Source organism: Apis cerana, linkage group LG1, assembly GCF_029169275.1.
Source record: "Apis cerana isolate GH-2021 linkage group LG1, AcerK_1.0, whole genome shotgun sequence".
In the NCBI taxonomy this organism is placed as follows: domain Eukaryota; kingdom Metazoa; phylum Arthropoda; class Insecta; order Hymenoptera; family Apidae; genus Apis; species Apis cerana.
The window spans coordinates 22,273,011-22,293,368 of NC_083852.1; the positions used below are offsets into that span (position 1 = coordinate 22,273,011).

At 39.5% G+C, this 20,358-nt stretch overlaps 1 protein-coding gene and 1 long non-coding RNA gene across 2 annotated transcripts; one reads left to right on the forward strand and one right to left on the reverse strand.

Annotated features, from left to right (window-relative positions):
* Nucleotides 1-376: 376 nt before the first annotated feature.
* Nucleotides 377-5,842, forward strand: LOC108002171 (kynurenine/alpha-aminoadipate aminotransferase, mitochondrial-like). The gene is made up of 8 exons (XM_017063690.3): nucleotides 377-792; nucleotides 919-1,106; nucleotides 1,833-2,003; nucleotides 2,483-2,743; nucleotides 3,495-3,674; nucleotides 4,486-4,612; nucleotides 4,877-5,085; nucleotides 5,202-5,842. Exons 1-8 carry the CDS (start codon nucleotides 699-701, stop codon nucleotides 5,280-5,282), a joined length of 1,311 nt encoding a protein of 436 aa, XP_016919179.1. The 5' UTR covers nucleotides 377-698; the 3' UTR covers nucleotides 5,283-5,842.
* Nucleotides 2,986-4,523, reverse strand: LOC133666570 (uncharacterized). Its single transcript, XR_009830902.1, has 2 exons — nucleotides 4,000-4,523; nucleotides 2,986-3,738 (listed from the first exon to the last, which is right to left on the reverse strand). It is a non-coding gene; the product is annotated as an uncharacterized LOC133666570 (long non-coding RNA).
* Nucleotides 5,843-20,358: the final 14,516 nt, after the last annotated feature.

A 20,358-nucleotide genomic window follows, 5' to 3' on the forward strand; every position in this document is an offset into this window, starting at 1 on the left:
CATAAAAAAAAAATTGTTTCTTCCATGCCTGAAAATAGACACGCAATATCATTTTATAATTAGCCAAAAAAAAAAAAAAATATTATTTATAGTATAATCTAAATCGACCAATAATGGTATTAATTATGCAATAATATTACTAATTTGTCCATTTTTTTATCAAATTCCATAAATTTCTTAGTTTTTTAAATATTTTCGTTATCCTAAATGGTAATTAATTATACTATTCCGATCTTAATAGTGGTGGTGAATAGACAGCTATTAGTTATATTAGTATATTAGTATCTAAATACAAGAACGGTGTGTTTCTTTTTGAATATGTTAATGCTTTCTGACGCAACCAAAGCTATCGCTAAATATAAAAGCTGGATAAACTGAAGCGCTTCTATCAGTGTTGTTAATATTACCGTTGCTGTTCCATGAAAAAGAATGTGTTGTTAAACGATTCATCTCTTTTTTTTTTTTCAAATTCCCACTCAATCGTTCTCTGTCCTCTTGCCAGGGGTGTGTTTACGAAATATATCGAGATTTTTCGCGAAAAAAATCATATTTTTTTCCATAGTTTCCCTTTTGCCGTTTTTCTCTTCTGTTCCGTTCCGTTCCCGGCCGACTCGATATTTGAACTCGCTTCGCCGAAATTGGAAGGTAAAGAAAGTTGAAGAACGGGAAGTCAAATTTGAAAGAAAGTGAACGCAAAGATGCACAATATGAAGGAAAAATTCGAGATCGATTATTCGTCGTTCAGGACCGAAGTCTCGAAACGTAGAAGATCGGCGACCACCAGAGAATTGAGTAAGGAGATTTTTTTTTTCTCAAAGATTCTATTCGTCGATTGGCGAAAGAGAAAAAAGAAGAAGAAAGAAATAAAAGAATAGGATCTCGTCTAACTAAAGAAATGTTCTTTCGCACTTGTTTCAGCGAAAATGGCGTATTCCGCGCCGAAGAACGTGGTCTCGTTGGCTGAGGGTATGCCGAATGAAGAAACCTTCCCTTTCTCGGAGATCTCCATCAAACTTAACGATGGATCGTCTTTCACCCTCGACGACCGAGAATTGGGCGCAGCTTTGCAATATATTCCCACTCAGGGTTATCCGCCGCTTCTTCAGGTAACCGAAAATTCGATTTCACCGGAGTAATTTGTCCCGCGAGTTGAAATTACACGATATTACCGACGGGGAAAATTTTGATTATGCGAATGATTCGTCGCGTAAATATTCCCCTCCTCCCCTTTCTCGTATAATTATAATTTATACACAAAGGATTTTCGCGGATAAAAGAGAATGCAAGTTCGTTTAAGGAGGTTCGTTGAAATTTAATTGAAACGTAAATGAAAATGTTGGAAAATTTACATTAGACGTGCAAATTAATTCACTGCCTTTAGATTTATATCTCTTTCTCATTTTAAATGGATATTTTTAAATTGTAACAATTTTTAAGAAATCTCATCTATACAGTCCCCCTATATTCGTTTTGAGATTCACGCTCGTAAAAGGGATGTTAAGAGTGTTTAAATCGTTCTAAAATATCATATATCGTTGTTATTGCGAAATTCGATAAAATCTACGCGACCAAGATAATACTCGAATAATACTCGAGTTAAATAATTATCTACAAATCGCGGATGTTTATTGTAAAATTTAAAACGTCTAACAAAAAAAAATCTAGAAAATGAATACACGATACGCAAAGAGGGCGGAAAAATATTCGAAATATAATACATCGAACTATTTAATACCTATTTAAACCTGTTCGTTCTCACTTTTTTCTCTGCTTTGAAATAATGCAATTGCCTTCAATATGTTTAACAACATTGGATATTAAATTGGTTTCAGACCCTGAGGGAGTTCCAGAGAAGGGCGCACGCACCTCCCTTATGGGAGAGCCGCGACATCATAATCGTCTCCGGATCTCAAGATGGATTAAGCAAAACTCTCGAGGCCATACTCGAACCTGGCGATTCACTCTTGGTGCACGATCCTTTCTATCCAGGCGTGGAGATTGTGGTTAGTAACAACGAACTTTTTTCTTTTTTTTATCCTCCATCACGATTATTTCATTCTTTACTCACCTTTTCTCTTCCGTATTCTAAATTTTCAAGATGTTCTTTCCGTCAAATAATTGTCATAGAAAGTGAATGTATTTTATTCTATTGTACTTAATTAAAAGATCCATTTTAAAAATTCTATAAAAAATATATATAATTGTCGTATTATTCATCATCTGTTATATTTTGATTGAATTATTCAGCTGCTTTTTTTTTTGTTTTTTTATCTTTCCTTGTTTTGATCGATAAATCAACTTCGAGATATATAATTTTCGATACTGTGCAACTATACATAATAAATAACTATAATGATTCTATACCATTGACAAACGATAAATAACAGACAATACAGTTTGAAATATATCCGTCGACAAATTTACAATTTTATTTTTAGAGATTGGTAAAGTGGATTCGAGGAAAATCATTTTTCGATTTCAGGTCTCGCCGTATAAGATAGAGTTGATCCCGATCCCTCAGGATGAGCACGGTTTGATTCCAGATATTTTGAGGGAAACGTTGAGAAACAGAAAGCTGTCTGGAAAGAAAATGCCGAAAATAATGTACATAAATGCCACCGGAATGAATCCCACCGGTGTCGTTATTCCTTTGGAAAGACGAAAGGAGATCTATAGCATAGCTTGCGAATACAACTTCTTGATCCTGGACGATGATCCTTACCATTTCTTGCACTTCGAGGAGGTGAATCAATATTTTTTATTCTTCTCGTATTTTATTTTCTTTTTTCATTTCTTCATTTCCTATATCTATCTCTTTAATCTTTTTCTATCTCATTTTTAAAAATATTTTTTGTGTCTTTTTTTAATAATAACTCGCCAATGATACGAGGAATGACATAATGCATGCGCTTGCAATGAGCGGTATTCAAGATTTTTATCAGTATCCATATATATCCATAGAAATTTGTAAATCATGAGATGTGAATAATAGAAATAATTATATTTTATAAATATATATAATAATACACGTGCACTTTACAATTATATCTTTTATCGATATAATAATTATACTTATAAAAATAATTATAATTGCAAATTTTTGATTTAGTATTTACTATTTTTTCGCAAAGATATTTAAAGTGTTTAAAAATATTTTAAATATTTTAAAAGGAGTGATATATACAATTTCGTGAAAAAAAAAAAATTATATTACGATGTTCATAAAATCTTCTAATTACCTTGACCGGTATAATTTCATAGAGCATTTCAATTTCACTCGGAATATTTGACGAAATAGTTAAAACCATAGAATCGTCGAATGAATATCAATCATCGTTCCGACCAATTACCCAAAATATCATTTAGTTTCTAAATTAATCATACCAAATGTTATTCCACGTTCGACTGGCTGAAATAACAGCGTGGACAATTTGCCATTGCGCGTTGGCCAATTTTTGATAGAATGTTGAGATCCATTGTCCGGATATATATAGGTGGAACCAAAATCGTTCTTATCCCTGGACACCGAAGGAAGGGTAATTAGGCTTGACTCCTTCTCTAAAGTGGTCAGTAGCGGTATCAGATTGGGGTTCATCACGGCGGCGGCTCCATTGATAGCCAGCATAGAGCTCCACTTGCAAAGCAGCCATCTCCACGCCCCTACGTTATCCCAGGTTGGTAGAGTTGTTTTTTCCATCCCTTTTGAAGCTTCGATATTTTCCACTGTCGGTACAATACCTTTAAAGTAATTCGAAGCGAGAAATATTCTCTTATAGATAAATAAATTTCATCCTCCCAATTGTAATCTTATCGAAGCACGATAATGTAGATATTATGAAATTGATGAAATGGATGAAATTCGATTTATTAAATAAATTTTCAATTCCCGTCCCCGATAAGATCATGGCTCTTTGAATTTAATTTTATTTTATTACAACGATTATTTACACCAAATAAGGAAAGATTAATCGGTACAATTAATAAGTATGAACTCCTTACCCGAGTAATTATCTTATAAATTTGCGACTGTTAATTCTTATTATTTTTATACGATCCTTTCCAAAATTTTTGAATTTTCGTTAAATATTTAATTCCTCGTTGCTTGATCGTTTTAAACGATTCCGTGAGTAAATATCTTAAATTTATAAATCATTATATTATCGTTATTTAATTGTTGTAATTATTCAATAATGAAAAAAAGAAACGATTGTATAAATCATGCATAGATACTATTCTAATCTACAATTCATGTCACTGTACGCTTCATGAAGATATAGATATATGTAGACGTAAATATTATTCATCCAACATGATGAAATCGTGTGAGAAATATCGCGAACATTTTCACACACACTTCACACAAGTGAAGTTATCAGTGATGGCGCGTGTCGGCTTTTACCGCAAATGTAAACATAGATTAACAATTATCGTCGGTTACGAATGTAAAAGAGAGGTTGTTTCTTTATGATTACTCACTGTTTCTAGGCGATACTGTACAGGCTGATGAAATTATGGGGATACGACGGAATGATAAACCATTTCAAGTGGATAAGGCATTTCTATAAGAAACGGAGGGATATTATCGCTAGGTTCGCTGAAAAACACTTGAATGGTTCGTATAAATACTTGTTTGTGCAAATAGTGGATAATCGCTATCAAGCGGTAATGATTTCATTAAAAAATATTTTTTTAACATTCGACTTGAATTGAATCATAAAAAATCGTAATGATAAATAAATAATAAAAAGATTGATATATTAATTAATTTTATACTTCATAAATTTAATAATCTTCCTTTCCTTTCTTCTATTTTCTTCTCCTTTAAAAATAATTGTTATTTAATGTTTATCAAAAAATTAAAAGATATATTTTATAGGTTTAGCAGATTTCACCATTCCAAGTGGAGGTTTTTTCCTATGGATTAAAGTACGAGATATTAAAGACACTTGGAGAATGCTTATGCAGCGAGGAATTACAGAAGGTGTGCTAATGGCACCTGGTGCACCTTTCATGAAAGATTCTACCAAACCCTGCAATGCCGTCAGAGCTAGTTTTAGCAAAGCTTCTTACGAAGAAATGAATCTGGTAAATTTTAACGATTAAATTCAAATTTTATTTTCGAATTAAATTTATCGAAACATCTGTGATCAATGGAAAGTTACCTCCGTTCGATACATTCAAAAACTTTTTTTAATTTTCAGGCAATGGAGAGGTTGGCAAATTTAATCAAATCCGAGTTAAAAAATAATTCATTTATAAATGGAAACTCGTTCATCAATTAGTACTTTCTGTGAAAAATTAATAATAAAAATATCATTACATTATAAAACTTTTATCGGTGGAGGGATGTTCAGTAGAATATCTTATGTAGGTATGGTAGAAATTTTTACCGAATGATGAAAAGTTACCAACCACTGCTAACGTAGAAAAAACTATTGTGATCATTAAAAATTCTTTTAAAATATTTCGCATCTTATCTGCTAGAGGACTATAAGATCAAACTTTTCGTTTAATATTTAATACTTAATACGCTTTAATATTTACGGTTTTGTGTATTAATTATATATTAATTTTTATGCTATTTAAACCGTTTCATTCAATCTATGATATTTTTATCTATTGATAATTAAAACAAAGTAATTTTTTAAATAAATTTTGAATAAATTGTATAAATATATGAATGTACTTAACTATTATAGGAATATTTAGACATATAAATTTAATTCGTATATTTATTGTAAATCGGCAAAGTATTGTATAAATTTTAAATATCTTATATTATAACAAATTATAATTTTGTAAATAAAATACAACTAACTGAAATATATATATCTGAAATATATATATTTTTTTTTTTACCTCTTTCATGCATTCGTCATAATTTATTTAAGCTCAAAATTAATAAATTTATACATAAATATCTAGAAATTCATCGATTACTTAGAAGTTTGTTTAATACAAGAAATAAGATAAACAAGAAATATAAAAACATGATGATGAAAATCAAAGAAAGAGAAAGGGAAAAAGATTATAGAATCGAGAGATAAGAGTGGACAAAAACTCTTTCATTCAACGCTAAACATCTTAACTACCTATTAATTGAACAAAATTAATTTAATCTGTTACAATATAAGCTGAAAAAAATTAATTTTATGACCTGCATGCTTCCTCGATCAATCGAGTCAAACAATGTTCTTTGCTTTTCTAATATATATTGTCAGATATATTTGCAAAATTAACTTCTTTAAAATAAAAACCAAAAATAAACTAAATTCTAATTAATTTCTTTGACAAATGTGATGAATACTAGTCTACGTTTTTGTTAATCTATTTAGGAATTGACCAAGAATAACCAAGATATATAATGCGATTGTTTTAAACCGTTTATCAGCATAATATCGATTTCCTATAAAGAATATTTTCGAATTAAACACCCGCAGTATCGTCAACGACGACGCGGATCTTATTTTTTAATTGGACGATTTAAAAAATTCAATCGAAAGAGTTTGGTTCTCCAATCTTATATTTGATCTTTGTATCTTTGTGGTCCGAATCATTTTTTACAACAAAAAAATATTTTAAAAATGAAATCCGCAGAGAAAAAATCTTTTTTTAAGAATCGAGATCGATCACCAACCGAAAAGAACGAGGAAAGGGAAGGAAGTTAATACACAAGTAATGACGGATTTAAGACGAGCAACTTGTGTATTTTTTTCCTTTTGGAGAAACGAAGGGAAATCCCCGGGCCCTTCCAAGATATAGTGTATATTAAAAGACGTTTCTGGGAGCCGTTATAGGGGATGCACAGATACGACCGATCATATGAATGGCCACATTTTCACGAGTGGGATTTCGGCGAGAAACCAGTTCACTTTCGTTTTCCGTCCCGGGATCATCGAGGTCAGTTCTACAACTTTACGATCATCGACAAGCATGCAAATGTACCGTACATATTTTGCCCGACTCTTGGAACATATTTCAAGTAATATTGCCCGATACGGAAAAAATAGGGCACAACTTAAATATGAAATCCTTCTTCTTTTCCAGACTCATTATATCTATTATCGCCTATTATTTCTCTAATTGTTATATAATAATTATAAATATTTTAATTTCCTCGAGGGACGAAAAATAAAATTCCCGTCCATTTGTGGTATTAAAAAAAATATATACATATAACATTAAAAATATTCATCAAACTTTAAACTAAATCTATCGATCGAAACTTATTAACAATCCATCGGTGAGCAATTCTATCGACTTCTCGATAATACCTTACCCACACTCCATACCTGTATCCTCCCTGTCTCTCGCACAACGCCGTATAACATTATACACCCGAAACTTAGTCAACGCTAATGGGTTTTCGAGAATGCGGATTGCACGGGAGAACGAACAGAGAGAGAGAAAGAGAGACAAAGAATTAAAAAGAGAGAAAAAAGGGAGAAGAAACACGAAGAAAGGAACGAAAATCTGAGATTCGAGCGTTAGTCGCGGGCTCACGCTCGTGTATAGCATGCTACGCTTTCTGTCGCTCTTCTATTCGCCGTTCCCGCTCCATATAGCACGAACGGTAAGGGGGTTATTCCCCAGGGATAGGTGAGATGCGGAGGCGGTAGAAGATGGTGGTGGTGGTGGTGTGGTGATGGTGGTGGTGGTCCGACGAAGGGAATAGTGGCATCGTAGGTAGGTAGCGAGCGAAAGGAGGAAAGGGGATGGCGGTAGAAAGGGAGAGGAGGCACAGGAAAGGCGAGGAGAAGGCGAAACGAAAGATAGAGAGGAATCGTGGGGCGAAACGGGAAAGGTATAGAACGAATGGAGCGAGGAAGGAGAGAGGGTTGGCAAGGGTGTGCGAGGGGTAGTGCAGTTTCGTGTTGGCATTACTCTTGATTTCCGTGGTGACGTCGCTACCTCGGCTGCCCTTTCCCTCCCCCGCCGTCCTGCCTCCTCCTCCCGCCTTCTCCTTCCTTCGTGTCTTGCGTTTTGCCGTTTCTATGTGCCTATACCCACCCCCTTCCTCGTCCTGATACGGAGAAAGAGCAGCAGCCACCCGGACTATCCGCCAGAGATAGATCCTTCCGCGCGCCCTACCTACTGTATATCGTTCCGACTACGAATACAACGCACTCCCACACACGTACACGGATACATAGCTAGCATACGAATGCTTTTCGAGACTGGCAAGCCGCTCGTCGCACGGAAAAACCCTTTGCACCGGCCATTATATCACGGTAAACATCTCGGTCCCTCCTCCCAAAAGCGAGTTACACCGGGATAATAAAAAATTAAGGGGCCCTGGGATCGGCCAACTTCGAAAGCATCCTCGCCTCGACCAGCTGACCAACTAAATGACCGATAATGAATTCGCCGATTTCCCGTGGACAGTACACGTGGAAGAAAGTTTTGCTCGTCTACGATTGATTGACGGAGTAGGTTGGAAGCGATAAGGGGATAAACCAGTGGAGTTGAGAGATGTTTATCCCTCGGGTGGTGAATATTGTTTTGGGTAAAGATTAATTTTTAAAATTTTGGAAACGACGATTGTTGTCCAAGCTTTTAGCTTTCTATTTTAGCTACCTCTTTTTCTCTCTCTCTCTCTTTCTTCCAGACGTGCTTTTGTAGGGGGGAAAGGACGTTGCCTGAGACATTGTATCGTGCGTAAAAATTCCTAGGTTCCAGGGGGAAGGGAGAAGCAGCTCGGGGCAAACTCAAAGAACGGTTCCTACCTGTTTTTCCTCGGAGGCGCTATCTCTTATCCAACCCCGTCGTTAGTTTTCCTAACGTCGACGTGAAAGGCGGCTGCGTGTTACGAAAGCTTCTTTATTTGCCCGGCGTGCCTCACGCTCTTTCTTTCCTCCTTTATATCTCCTCCTCTCGTCACTAATTTACCAGGAATCGTGGCGAATTTATCACGAGAATGTCATCGAATTCTTCTCCAAGAAGCACGGTTATTAAGCGGGCTCGAGCTTTCTCTTTCGGGTAACTTTGTGCGATAGATTTGTCTTCGGATTAAACGCTAAAACGCTTTCTCACCGTCCTCAATTAAAAGTCAATTTCTTTCGTCGAATTTAAAACGAACAATCACACGAATCGTTACATTTTACGAGAGGAATTAATTTCTTAAGATAGAAGTAAGCAAGCTAATATCAAATAGCGAAATTTAATATACCCATCTCGATCCATCCACCAATATAAAACCAATCCTCTACCTTCCAAACGGAATGGCTTCGTACGAGCTCCAACTTCAACCCCCCTGCACCTCGATCGGAGTTTCTACCTGTTAAAAATCCGTCTGCGAAACAAACAACGTTCGTACGGCCGGGAGGCCTAATCGAAAAGCCGATCGGAAAAGGTCGAGCGCGAAATAACGTGGCGAAAGTCGGTGGCGAAGGGGGGCGGAGGGGGGAGGGGGAGGCTCGAGGGAGGTTTGGATCGGCGTACAATATAGCCTCGCGATTGCCTAGTAAATATCGGGGCGAGGTTATAGCCGGCTCCGCGGCCCGTAAACCAAGACATTAAATTTTATAATATTGCGTCCCGTCTCGCTCCCGTCCCTCCTCGACATCGACCCCTCTCGTCGTCGCCCACCCACCCCTTCGCAGCTGAGCGCGGGCGCGAGCGAGTTGGTAGCGCGCACCGTGCTTTTATTGGCTATTTACAGAGGAAATGGCCTCTAAATTAACTGCAGACTGCCGGATTGCTACCTATATCGAGCAGCCTCGTATAACGCCTCGCTGCACTCGCCCGTTAAGATCAAAATCGAAATGACAGAGCGGCGACGATTAATTTCGCGCGCCAAAACAGCGAATGGTATCGCTCGCCTCTTCTCTCTTTCCTTCTTTCTCTCTCTCTCTCTCTCTCTCTGATGCGTACACGGTTACAGCGCGATGGCCACCACGCTCTGTCTCGTCATCTGGCGAGCGAAAGGTGATCGAGTCGAAGGGAAAGGGAGATGTCGGATGGACTGTCAAGCTCCTTTTTAGTCGTACCGTGGATTTTTGATCGTTGGACCAAAAAGAAGGGAAGGGAATTTTTCGAGGCCCTTCGTCGGGGAGGATGTCCAAGGATGTCGAGGCGCAGGTTTTACGGGGAGTAGAACGAGCTTGATATTGTTATTTATCGAGCCTGCTCGATGGCGGTTTCCAAGCCAGAAGGGGAATTGTAAATTTGTTCCCGTGGTGAGGAATATTCTTGTCAGGGTTCATCCGTCGATGAAAGTTCTCGTGGATGGTTACTTTTTATGAATCTCACTCGACTAATTGGGGGGAAACTTCGTTTCTTTTTTTCTTTCCTTCTTTTTCGTTCGATGAAAATATTCCTCGAGAAATCGATTCCTCGTGGAAATTTCGTTTTAACGAGGAACGAAATCGGAATTTTATATTTCGATAGAGATTAAAATAGAGAAAGGGGGGAAAAATCCGACTCGTGATTAACCTGATCTCGTTTCGAAAAAAATATTCGAAAATACATTTTTTCTTTTCTTCGCTGAAATAGAAATTTAAAAACATTCGTCGAATACGACGCAACCTTTTTTTCATCAGAAATATCGGATCTGACAACACGGTGCCAAATAAATTTCATATCTCAATTAATTTTTCGGCCACGTGGCGGCACGTGGCGAACGTTGGTCCCGCAGCTCGTCCCGTTTCCCCTTTCGCATCTTCGCTGCCGTAGGCAGGGGCGTAATTCAAACGCAAATATATTAAGTGTTTTCTACACCGTGGCGCCGCTCGGTACATCCATTTCGTTTAGTTCGATAAGCATCTCTTGCTTGAACTTGATTCTAAGCGACAAGATGAGCACAGATTACGAATACGCGTTACGTTCGATCAATTTGACGCCCGTCCAATACCTAATAACAATAAATAATAAATTCTTATACCTCTTGCAATATTTTTATCCAAAAACGTTTTATGCGCATTGGCGTGTAAGATTTTTTTTTTGTTTAATTTTCTCACTAATCGCAACATTTATTACTTATTTTATTTTATCAAAATTCAGAAGTCAGATATCAGTTGAAATCAAATGAGCCGACCACAATCTCTGTATTCCCTACGCAAACACAATCAGAAGGAAAGACATATGTTTGAGCGGCGTAATATATACATAGTTCCAGCTCGGGCACATCGTCCTACAACATATTAACAGCTTAGCCGGTAAGCCTTTTATATTACATTTTTCCCTCTATGGGGTCTCTAATCCAATGGGGGTAACTGGCCGCCCTATAATACGTCGACGCACATAGCGAATTCGAGCGGAATCGAAGTTTAACCTCGTACGCGTATCGAGGAACCGCAACTCCTAAGGATCTCCCCTAAATTGTCGCCGAAATGAGACAATTTATTCCCGCAATATTTATTCGCCGCTATCCGTTTATATTTCGAACGTGTTTCGAAGAGAAACGTTGAAATCCCAATCGATCGCGAATGACCTCTCGAGGATTTTACGTTTCGAGATTTAAAATTTAATCGAAACTCACGGACAGAAATTATTGTTATACGACCATTCGAACCCCTGCATGATTCTGCGTCCCACTGTTTTTCCAGGCGCAGTAGTCGTTTCCTCCGACTTGACTTTGCGAACGTTTCACACCCCGAAGCCCCAATTAACTAGAATGACTGACCCGTGTTGCGACGTTGCGAATCTATTGACCCCCGATCGCTTCTGAAAATCGGTGGACAGACGTGGACGTTACTTTGCCGGGTTGGCGCGTGTTTGCAGGGCGCACCCTGGCCGGGGTCGGCCCATTGTTTGCCCCGTGAAACGCACGCAACGCGGAATCATCCCTTGACGCGTGACTTACACGGCTGCAAAGCCAAACAGAGCCGGATGGATCGCGTACGAATACTTGGCGGGAATTCACGCGACGATTGTAAACGTCAACGATCCTTGATCTAAAATCAGATTCCTGGACTGAGAGAGGGCAAACGACGACGGAAATGAAATTGAGCATTTCGCTCAAGAAATGATTTAAAACGAATCCTTGCCTTCTTCCTCTTTTACGAATTCTTTTGCGGAACGGAAGAAGATGAGATTGCGTGTATTGCGTGGACCGACTCGTTTACATTGTCGAGATGGAAGAGATCGCACGTTCGACGATGATTGCGATAACAGCGATCAAAATGCGCAGCATTGCATCAGTGTGCGCAGCAGTAGTGAAGAATTGGAAGATACGAGAGGTTGGTAATAAATCTTTAGCGGGGGACTTAAGTTTCGGAGTAAATCTTCCCACGTTTTAGCAGTAAGTCCAGAGCTCACCGCGGAAAGGGATCAAGAATACCGACTTGCTGGATAACAGCTTGCACGGTCTCGGCGGCTGCGTAGTCCAGGAAAGGTGGTAAATCCACTTGTGACGAGTTTAAAATCGACTCCATCGCCCATACTGATGTGTCTCGCCCTTAATCCACCCCATCGAGGCACGCAATCCGCGCTTTCTAAAAGAAAGAGTGGAAACGCAACTCGTTAACGGGAATCTTGGAGAAAAAGAAAATTTTTCGCCGAAAGAAAAGATATAAAGGATGGTTCGTCGAATGAAATCAAAACGGGAAAAAAGGAAGAGTGAAAATTTGGAAAGAAAAGGGTACTCGAGCAACGATATTTATCGAGATTGGTGAAAAGTTTGAATAGTTTCCTGTGTATTCGATTAGCCCATATAATTGGAAAGTTCCGGTTATCATGGTTAAAATTGGCTGATTATATTTTATAACAAATAGCCGGAACGAGTTTCGCAGTAAATCACAGTCAAATAAAACAAGATAATTCACATCGTTAAATTTGCATTAATATCGCGTTTCAGAGCGATATTGCATACCACAACTAGATCAATAATCACGTCATTTAGAATGTAATAAATTGTTTTTCAATCGTGCGGAGATCAACCAATTAAACAATTATTTCGATTTCGGAATAGAGAATTCGAGGGTCAAAAATGGTTGATGGAAATCCGTCTGGAACGTCGGGAACGTGATTATCGCGAAAGAAAATTGTCGGATAAAGAATTGCGAGGAGGCGATGGAGGGAGGGATAAAGTTTGGAGGGACTAGAAGAGAGAACAACGTGATTTAGATATCGTCTTCTTGCGGTAATCAATTTCCATTAACGAAGCGTTGCCTCGGTTGGACGGAAAGAGAAAGGACTAGGGCGTGGGTGAGGGGAACGGAGAACGGTGAAATGGAGATAAAGAAAAACCGGGATGCGGGAGACAAATCTAAAGAGGCTATGCGGTAATCGAGTTCTACAAAATTTTATCCCAACGAAGATAAGAGATATTATACCAAAACTATTTCTTTCGCGTTGTTCGGACAAATTTTTAGGAGCGACCATATTAAAAAACTCGACAATGTTAAGAAAAAATAGATCGGTCCATTTGCTATATTTCTAAATTTCTAAATTCGAAATGATATATATATATATGTCTGAATACTATTATTATTTGTAAATTTTTTGGCACGCATTATTTATAAAAATTATTATTTTAATTATTTCGGACCAAAGAAATATCGCTTCTTCGATCGAATGAAATCGAAATGATAACGCGTTACCTATTAGAAATGTCATTAAAGTGGATCGTTTCTGAAAAAAGTTTCAGCTCAATCTCTCCCGCGTTCTTTAAGACAACGATAAACAAATCTGAAATAACGAGAGAGAAAGAGAGAGGGAGGCGTCCCCGATCCTTTCCAGGAAATAGTCCGTGAAGTCGAGAAAATTGAAAAACTTCCCGGTAAAATTGTCCCGCCACTAGAACTTGCATCGAACTTAACTGTCCCTCCCCGTAGCTCAATACATTCTAAAAACTAATTAAACTTTGGACATACGCAAGAAGAGGTGGCCCGACCACAAGTTTCCGTCCAACGATTCTCGGGGGTGGATTAAGCAAGCCTTCGAGTTCTCGTTCGCAAAAATGCTTGCAGTTGAAGTGTTCGGGCGAGTCGTCCCTTATTGAAATAATCAACGCGTTTTCAATGATATTCTTAATTCTTACTCGCGTAATTACTATTAAGGGGGAGGAGGAGGGGGGAGAGAAAAAAAAGTGGAAAGTCGATGGTCGATCGAAAAGTTTTCGGCAACTTTTGAACGTTCGATTTACGAGGGGAAGAGTTAATTGAGATCCCTTTCCCATTCTTGTTCACTTTTTTAAACGAAAAATGAAAACAATAAACGGATAGACTTTTACGCAAATAATTACGCGCATTTTATAAAGTATTATAATTAACACATCGCGCAACAACAACGTACATACGTGCAACGTACGTTATAAAATACTTTCGTTAATCGAATCAATTTGTACACCAGACCATAATCAACCTTAAACTCTCTCCCGAATAAAAACTTTCGAAACGCAAATGTATGATACTCGAAAGTTTCACGCGCGCGTTCACGAGGACGGTGTTGCGATCGGTGTGGCGGTAAAACACGGCTGTAAAAAAATCTTCTTAATGAAAATCTATAATATTCGACAAGTTTCCGCTACGCGGATTCACAGCCGCGTATAAACAAAATCGTTCATTCGGTCAATTTATCATTTTTCCCTTAAACAACAATCCACTGGATCAACGATCCGGCCACTCAATTAAATCTATACAAAATTCGCAATCGACGCGGATAGGATCAAACGCGAAAATTCAAAATGGATAGCATCCCCTGCCCCCCTCTCCTGCTCCGCGAGGCGAAGCCGGATTCCTCGGACGGACTTGGAGGAACGGACTTGGAGGAGGACACGGAGGTTCGGTGTAAAAGCGCGATGGCGTGGACCCGGGAGATTCGCCCCGGGGCAATTAAGCAAAAGCCCGGCCTCGTCGAGTGGGAAAATATTTGCAGAAACGTGGCATCGCCGTTTGGAAACTCGTTGCTAGCCGTAACTGGAATGTGAGATATGGCTGGAACTCGATCGACGTCCAAATGAAGCACGCTAGAGAATCGGCAAGTGCCTGGTCGGATATTATAGACCTGTGAACGAGGCAGAGGGGTGGTTTCCGCGTTAAATTGAAACGCTCGAAGGTAACGTCTAATGAAAGCATACGCGCGGAGCTAATATCCACCCCACTAGAATGTAATAATTTCGGAATGGTACTTGAGAGAGAGGCCGGGTACTTCTCTCTGCAACAAAGGTTTAAGCACGCGTGCAGCTATTCGAAATCGCGCGCTCTCGTCGTACGCTAGAATCGTACGCTCTCGCGACGCGTACGTACGTACGTATACGCGCCCGGGAGATATAGATTTATTAAAAACTACACTTGCACGATCTGTAACCGTTTTGGAACGCGTTGATTTCGTTAACGGGCGAGCCTTGGTGGCGAGTGGCGCGAACATCGGGTAGAAAAATCAAAATTTCCACTTCGATCCGATACCGCTCCGCGGTAATTGCGTTTATCATCGCGTTTCCGGAGTACCACCTTCGTTTCCGTTCCCATTTGAAGGCAGATTGAAATAAAATTTCGATCGTTTCGTAACGTAGCTGAAACTGAATTATGAAATTACAAATGTGTCGACCCCTTGGATGATTTCTCAAATGAAATTATCGCAAGAAGTTTGATGTACTTCGTTGACGCAGTTATAATTCTAAACTGGCGACGTGAGATTCGACTCGGATAACGTTACGATGATTATTATCCTAACGTAACTTTGTTTTTCAACAGCGTAAAATTTAGTAAAGGGATAAACGAAAAATCGCAATTGCTCGGAATAATAACGAGTTAGGAAGGGTATCTGGTATCCCGTTGAACGAGGGAGGAGGTTACGCGAAAATCGAACACGAATATTTTCCGTTGAAAAAAGAAAAAAAAGAAAAAAAACGCGTGGAACAGCGCGTAACAAGTAGTCTTTCGAGTTGCACGTGACGATAATATAATCGGGCATCGGTTTCATGAAAATCTATCGGGCGAAAGCTTTCAGCAATCAACTGTAATCGTGTATAGGCGGGCAGGCATTTCGGAAAGCCGGCGTTGAAAAGAGTTTTCAAGAGTTCCAGCTGGAGAAGTACACGCGTAGAATGAATTTCGTTGGAGGACCATTTCGCCGCGATTGTGTGCGTGTACAGGTATACTCCTTGGCTACGTGTACGCGTGTACGTGTGTGTGCGCGCGCGTTCGCACTCTCGTCCGAGGCACGGTGTTAAAGGGTGGGGGCACGAGAGCATGTGGGTGCTGTAAGCACAAATTGCCACAAATTGGAGAAAATTGAATGAAGCTTACGGCTTAACGAAGGCACTAAATCCTTGTGGAACGACCTATCTCAACATGCAGCCCATTTTCATGATAAGTGAGCAGATGTCGTGCGCGTTTAAAACACTCCATTGACAAATCGCGATTACACCTCCGATTCCTCCAAGATCTCTCCAACGAGCCGCGCCGATCGTTTCGCCACGAAAATGTAATTCGACGCTTTCCACCCCCTTAACGATGATACGCCATGTTCCGTGTATACGTGTAATTAAAATTGCACCGCTTGCTTGTGCGTTTCACATGCGCCGTTTACCGAGATGTTCGATCCCGTTCAAATTTTAAACAGAGACACGCTATTTCGCGAATAGCACGCACGTTCGTTCCACTTTTCCCATGCACCGTGTTTCATCTCTATCGACTGCGCATTTTCTAATAAAGACGCGAATTACTCACACCGATATTATACCCTATTCACGGAAGGAACCGGTTATAATAATCGGGTTTAAAGCGATTCGACGTTGTTGCGTGGACACTGGTGATTATTACACTCGGCCCCCATAACGCGACGCTAATATTTTAAAACGACCATCATTCGTGAGCGACTCGAAGCGTCGAATCGCCGCCCGAAGTGGATGATAACATTCGCTGGAAAATCACTGGAGCAACGTCTTCGAGCCCCAATAGAAACTTTCTTCCCTTGTTCCCATGGTCGAAAAGAGGGGTTTTTATCGAGGTGGATAACTCGTCTCGATCGTTAAACACGTTCGAGTTCGCGGGACGATCGAAATCGTGGAGGAGGGAAAGAGGATGAGGTAGAGAAGGAGGATGACAGGAACGAGTCGTGGAGAGGGTGAAAGAGAGAAGAGATAGACGCGGAGCAGTTCCCTATTTGTAGGGAACAGGAGACACTGACGAGAGCCGGGGAGGCGTGCTAGACGTGGAATATGTCTGGCGTATGTGGAGAACCTCGTACACTCCCTCGGGATTGTTATGGGGGCATTCCGGCTTCTGGTATGTAATATCAGAAATTCCTGTCTACCTGTGTGTCGCCTGTTGCCCGTGCACGTTGTTCCAATTCGAACAGGCGGGGCACACGGTGCGTCGCGAAAGTGGTATTACTTCTACAGGCGTGCAGGCCCAAGAGGGTGAGCCTCGACGCACGCCCTCTGATTCGTCCAATATTTCGAGGACGAAACTATACGACGGAAAAAAATTAACTAGACAGAGGGGCCGGAAGTGGACAGAGATTTCGTTTGAGGGAATAAATCCGTTCATAAAACAGCCAGTTCTTTTTATTTCTAATATCCGTTTTACCGTTTATTTCGCCGTTAAAGATGGTTGTAGCGAAGATGACTTTGAGAAAGAAAGGGAAAACTAATCTATCCGTGATCGAACATTTCAAGTATTTGTGTATCGTCTTTTTTCTTAATAACGAAATATTTTTTTCGAAGTATAATATCAAGTACGTTGTAATTATCGTTTTAAAGTTTGCTGGTCGAATCGCTATCTTTGAATGTAAGTGAAAAATATAGGAGAACGCGGAGAAGTTGCGGAAAACGGAATTCGCGTTACACCTAGAACGGACCTCGGTCTCGCAACGCGAAAGGGTAGTTTTAGCCAGAGGCATCGGTTGTCTGCATTCGACATATTGTCAATTTGCCGCTGCTCGTCTCGCCTGTTTAAAATCGATCGCGTACAGGCATATATGCCTCTGTGTGTTTCCACCGCCCAAGTGTTTCGTTGCCACTGTTGCCATTCGTCTCTCTTAATATCGTTCGAAGAAAAAGCGAAAAAGGAAAAGACAAAAAAAGAAAAAAAAAAGGAAAACAAAAAAATACGAGCGTTCTTACTTGAATCTTTTTGAATCCGAAAATTAAACCGATCCATTAAGTTATTCTAATCTTTGATTCCAGCTCGAAAATTAATCCAAAAGATTTTGATCGAAACACCGTTCCCTGCGTTATAATGATTATCTTTTTAACAATTCACATTTCGAATTTTCCCGCTAAAAGTGCATTGAACTCGGTTAATCGAGTTGTTGGAGTACGATCGTAACGATAATTAAACATTAATTAAGTAGTCGCAAAAAGTGGATGCAGCTGGTCGTGGCCAAAGATAAAAATTACAAACGGGGAATATTTGAAATACGGTTGCATTGCAGCCGGAGGATTCCTGCGGTGCGCGTACGAATCGTGCCGTGCATTCTCTGGTTATGTTTGTTTCATTAAACCGGAGAATTCCAACGTATTTTTGGAAGCATAGGAACCGAGCGAAACCGCTGGTTACACCATTTTCCGTCGTGTGGAGCGTTCATTCGGCCGCGCATATATCGCCACGCGACGTACTTCAAAATTTCTCGCCGCCATTCCCTCGCTCCATTCGGTGATCGAATACTACGTATCGACCACGTTAATTATCTTTAATACGATTATCCATGTATTTGCATACTCTGACCCGAATATTCCAGTTTAAAGATCGAGGATAAATTGATAAGATACACGGCGAAACTTCTTGGCGCGTGGAAGATTTCGAAAAATTGGGCATTATATATATATATATAATTTTAGCGTCTAATTTCTGTTCGTGCGTAGAGGTCCGTCGAAGAGCCGCTTTGAAAGCAGTACGTCTGGAATATTAACTCCACTGTAACTCCTGTTGTAAATTATTTTCATATTAATGCAAGAATGCCGAACAGTCGAACGATGGAAGCGTTCTCCCATGTTTATTAAATTTCTTTGACATCCGCGCCCCTTCTGAAGGCAATATGGATTCTTGGTATCTATGCGTGGCATTTCTGCAAAATTTCCTTCTCCTTTAAGAGATCGAAATTTTTCTTCCTCGAAATTCTTTTTCTTCTCTTCTCTTCTTTCCTTCCTCGTTGTTTTTCCGTATTAATTGTTTTTCAGAAATTCAAAACCGTGTGTCGATAAGTCTCGCGTACAACAGAGGCAACGACGATTAACCGCATCGTTTCCGTGATAAAAACGAATTTCGGTTATTTGTCGACACGTAGTATTTCAACGTTTATTACGAACTTATTTCCACGGTGAAATAACCGTTCCCGTGTGACGCACGCCGCTGGACAAGTATGAATTTTCGCTTCGACGTTCGGGAAATAAAGCGTTCCAACGTTTTTCTTTTCCTCTATTACTCTTTTTTTCTTTTTTTCCCCCCGGCTAACGTTTTCAACAAACCGTACAATTGAATATTTTTAATCGCGCATCGCGCAAATAAGATAAAGTAATAAAGTATCCAAAGTATAAACGCGAAATAAACAAAAACGAATTTTATTATTAATCCGCGTCTGTGAATTTCTTTCATTTCACTTGTTATTCTTTTTTCATATCTTGAATAATTATTTTTAACGAACGTAAATTATCTACTTTCAAATTTTCATAATATAATATTTATTAAAATCCATTACCTGCAAATTCACAGAAAAATAATCAATATATAAGAAAATACTAATAATCATAAATAAATTTACTCGATGAATCAAAAAAATTACCAATTCCATAAATAATGATAGCGATATAATTCATTCGAAGAAATATTTACGGATATATTCACACATATATATAGATCATATAGCATCGTGTCACATTATACCAGGAAGATGTACGAGGATGCTAATTAATAACTTAAACGTACGGCGACGAAGTAGCACCAGACAACAATGATCCGGCACACACGTACCGGACCCGGAGTCAATCTACTTCCTTTTAACTCGCTTACAATCATTTCCTCGTGTGGTTACGTCACGTTGCACGTAACAATATCCCCAAGATATTTTCCTAAAACACGACTGCAAGCGATTCGTTGAGTTCTCGATCACCGCCGTGATTCCCAAACGTTGCGATAAATATCCCCTCCTCGCATGGGCGCGCTGGACAAAGGGAAAAATTGGCCGGCCGTTCGAATTCGGGGAAAGAGAATATCAATCCGGGGAACAAGCTTACGTCGATAGGTAAGCGAAGTTGATCTCTGGCATATCGTTGATGGGTGACGTTCCAAGCGACACGGCCGTCTTCCGTCTTCGCTCGACATCCGCCACCTTATAAAAAGGGTAGCTATTGAATTAAAAGGACGTAGCGAATAAAGCGGCCGGGCTACGCGGCACCGTATACCCAGGCCAAAGAGGGAAGAAGCACGAGAGGGAGAGAGAGGGAAAGAGAGAGAGGGAAAGGGATGAAATACA

Excerpts from the sequence above, each read along its gene's own strand:
- LOC108002171 (XM_017063690.3), top strand. The coding sequence starts at position 699 with ATGCACAATATGAAGGAAAAATTCGAGATCGATTATTCGTCGTTCAGG. Across the intron at positions 793-918 it reads GGCGACCACCAGAGAATTGA|CGAAAATGGCGTATTCCGCG; the intron begins GTAAGGAGATTT and ends CACTTGTTTCAG. Across the intron at positions 2,004-2,482 it reads ATCCAGGCGTGGAGATTGTG|GTCTCGCCGTATAAGATAGA; the intron begins GTTAGTAACAAC and ends TTTCGATTTCAG.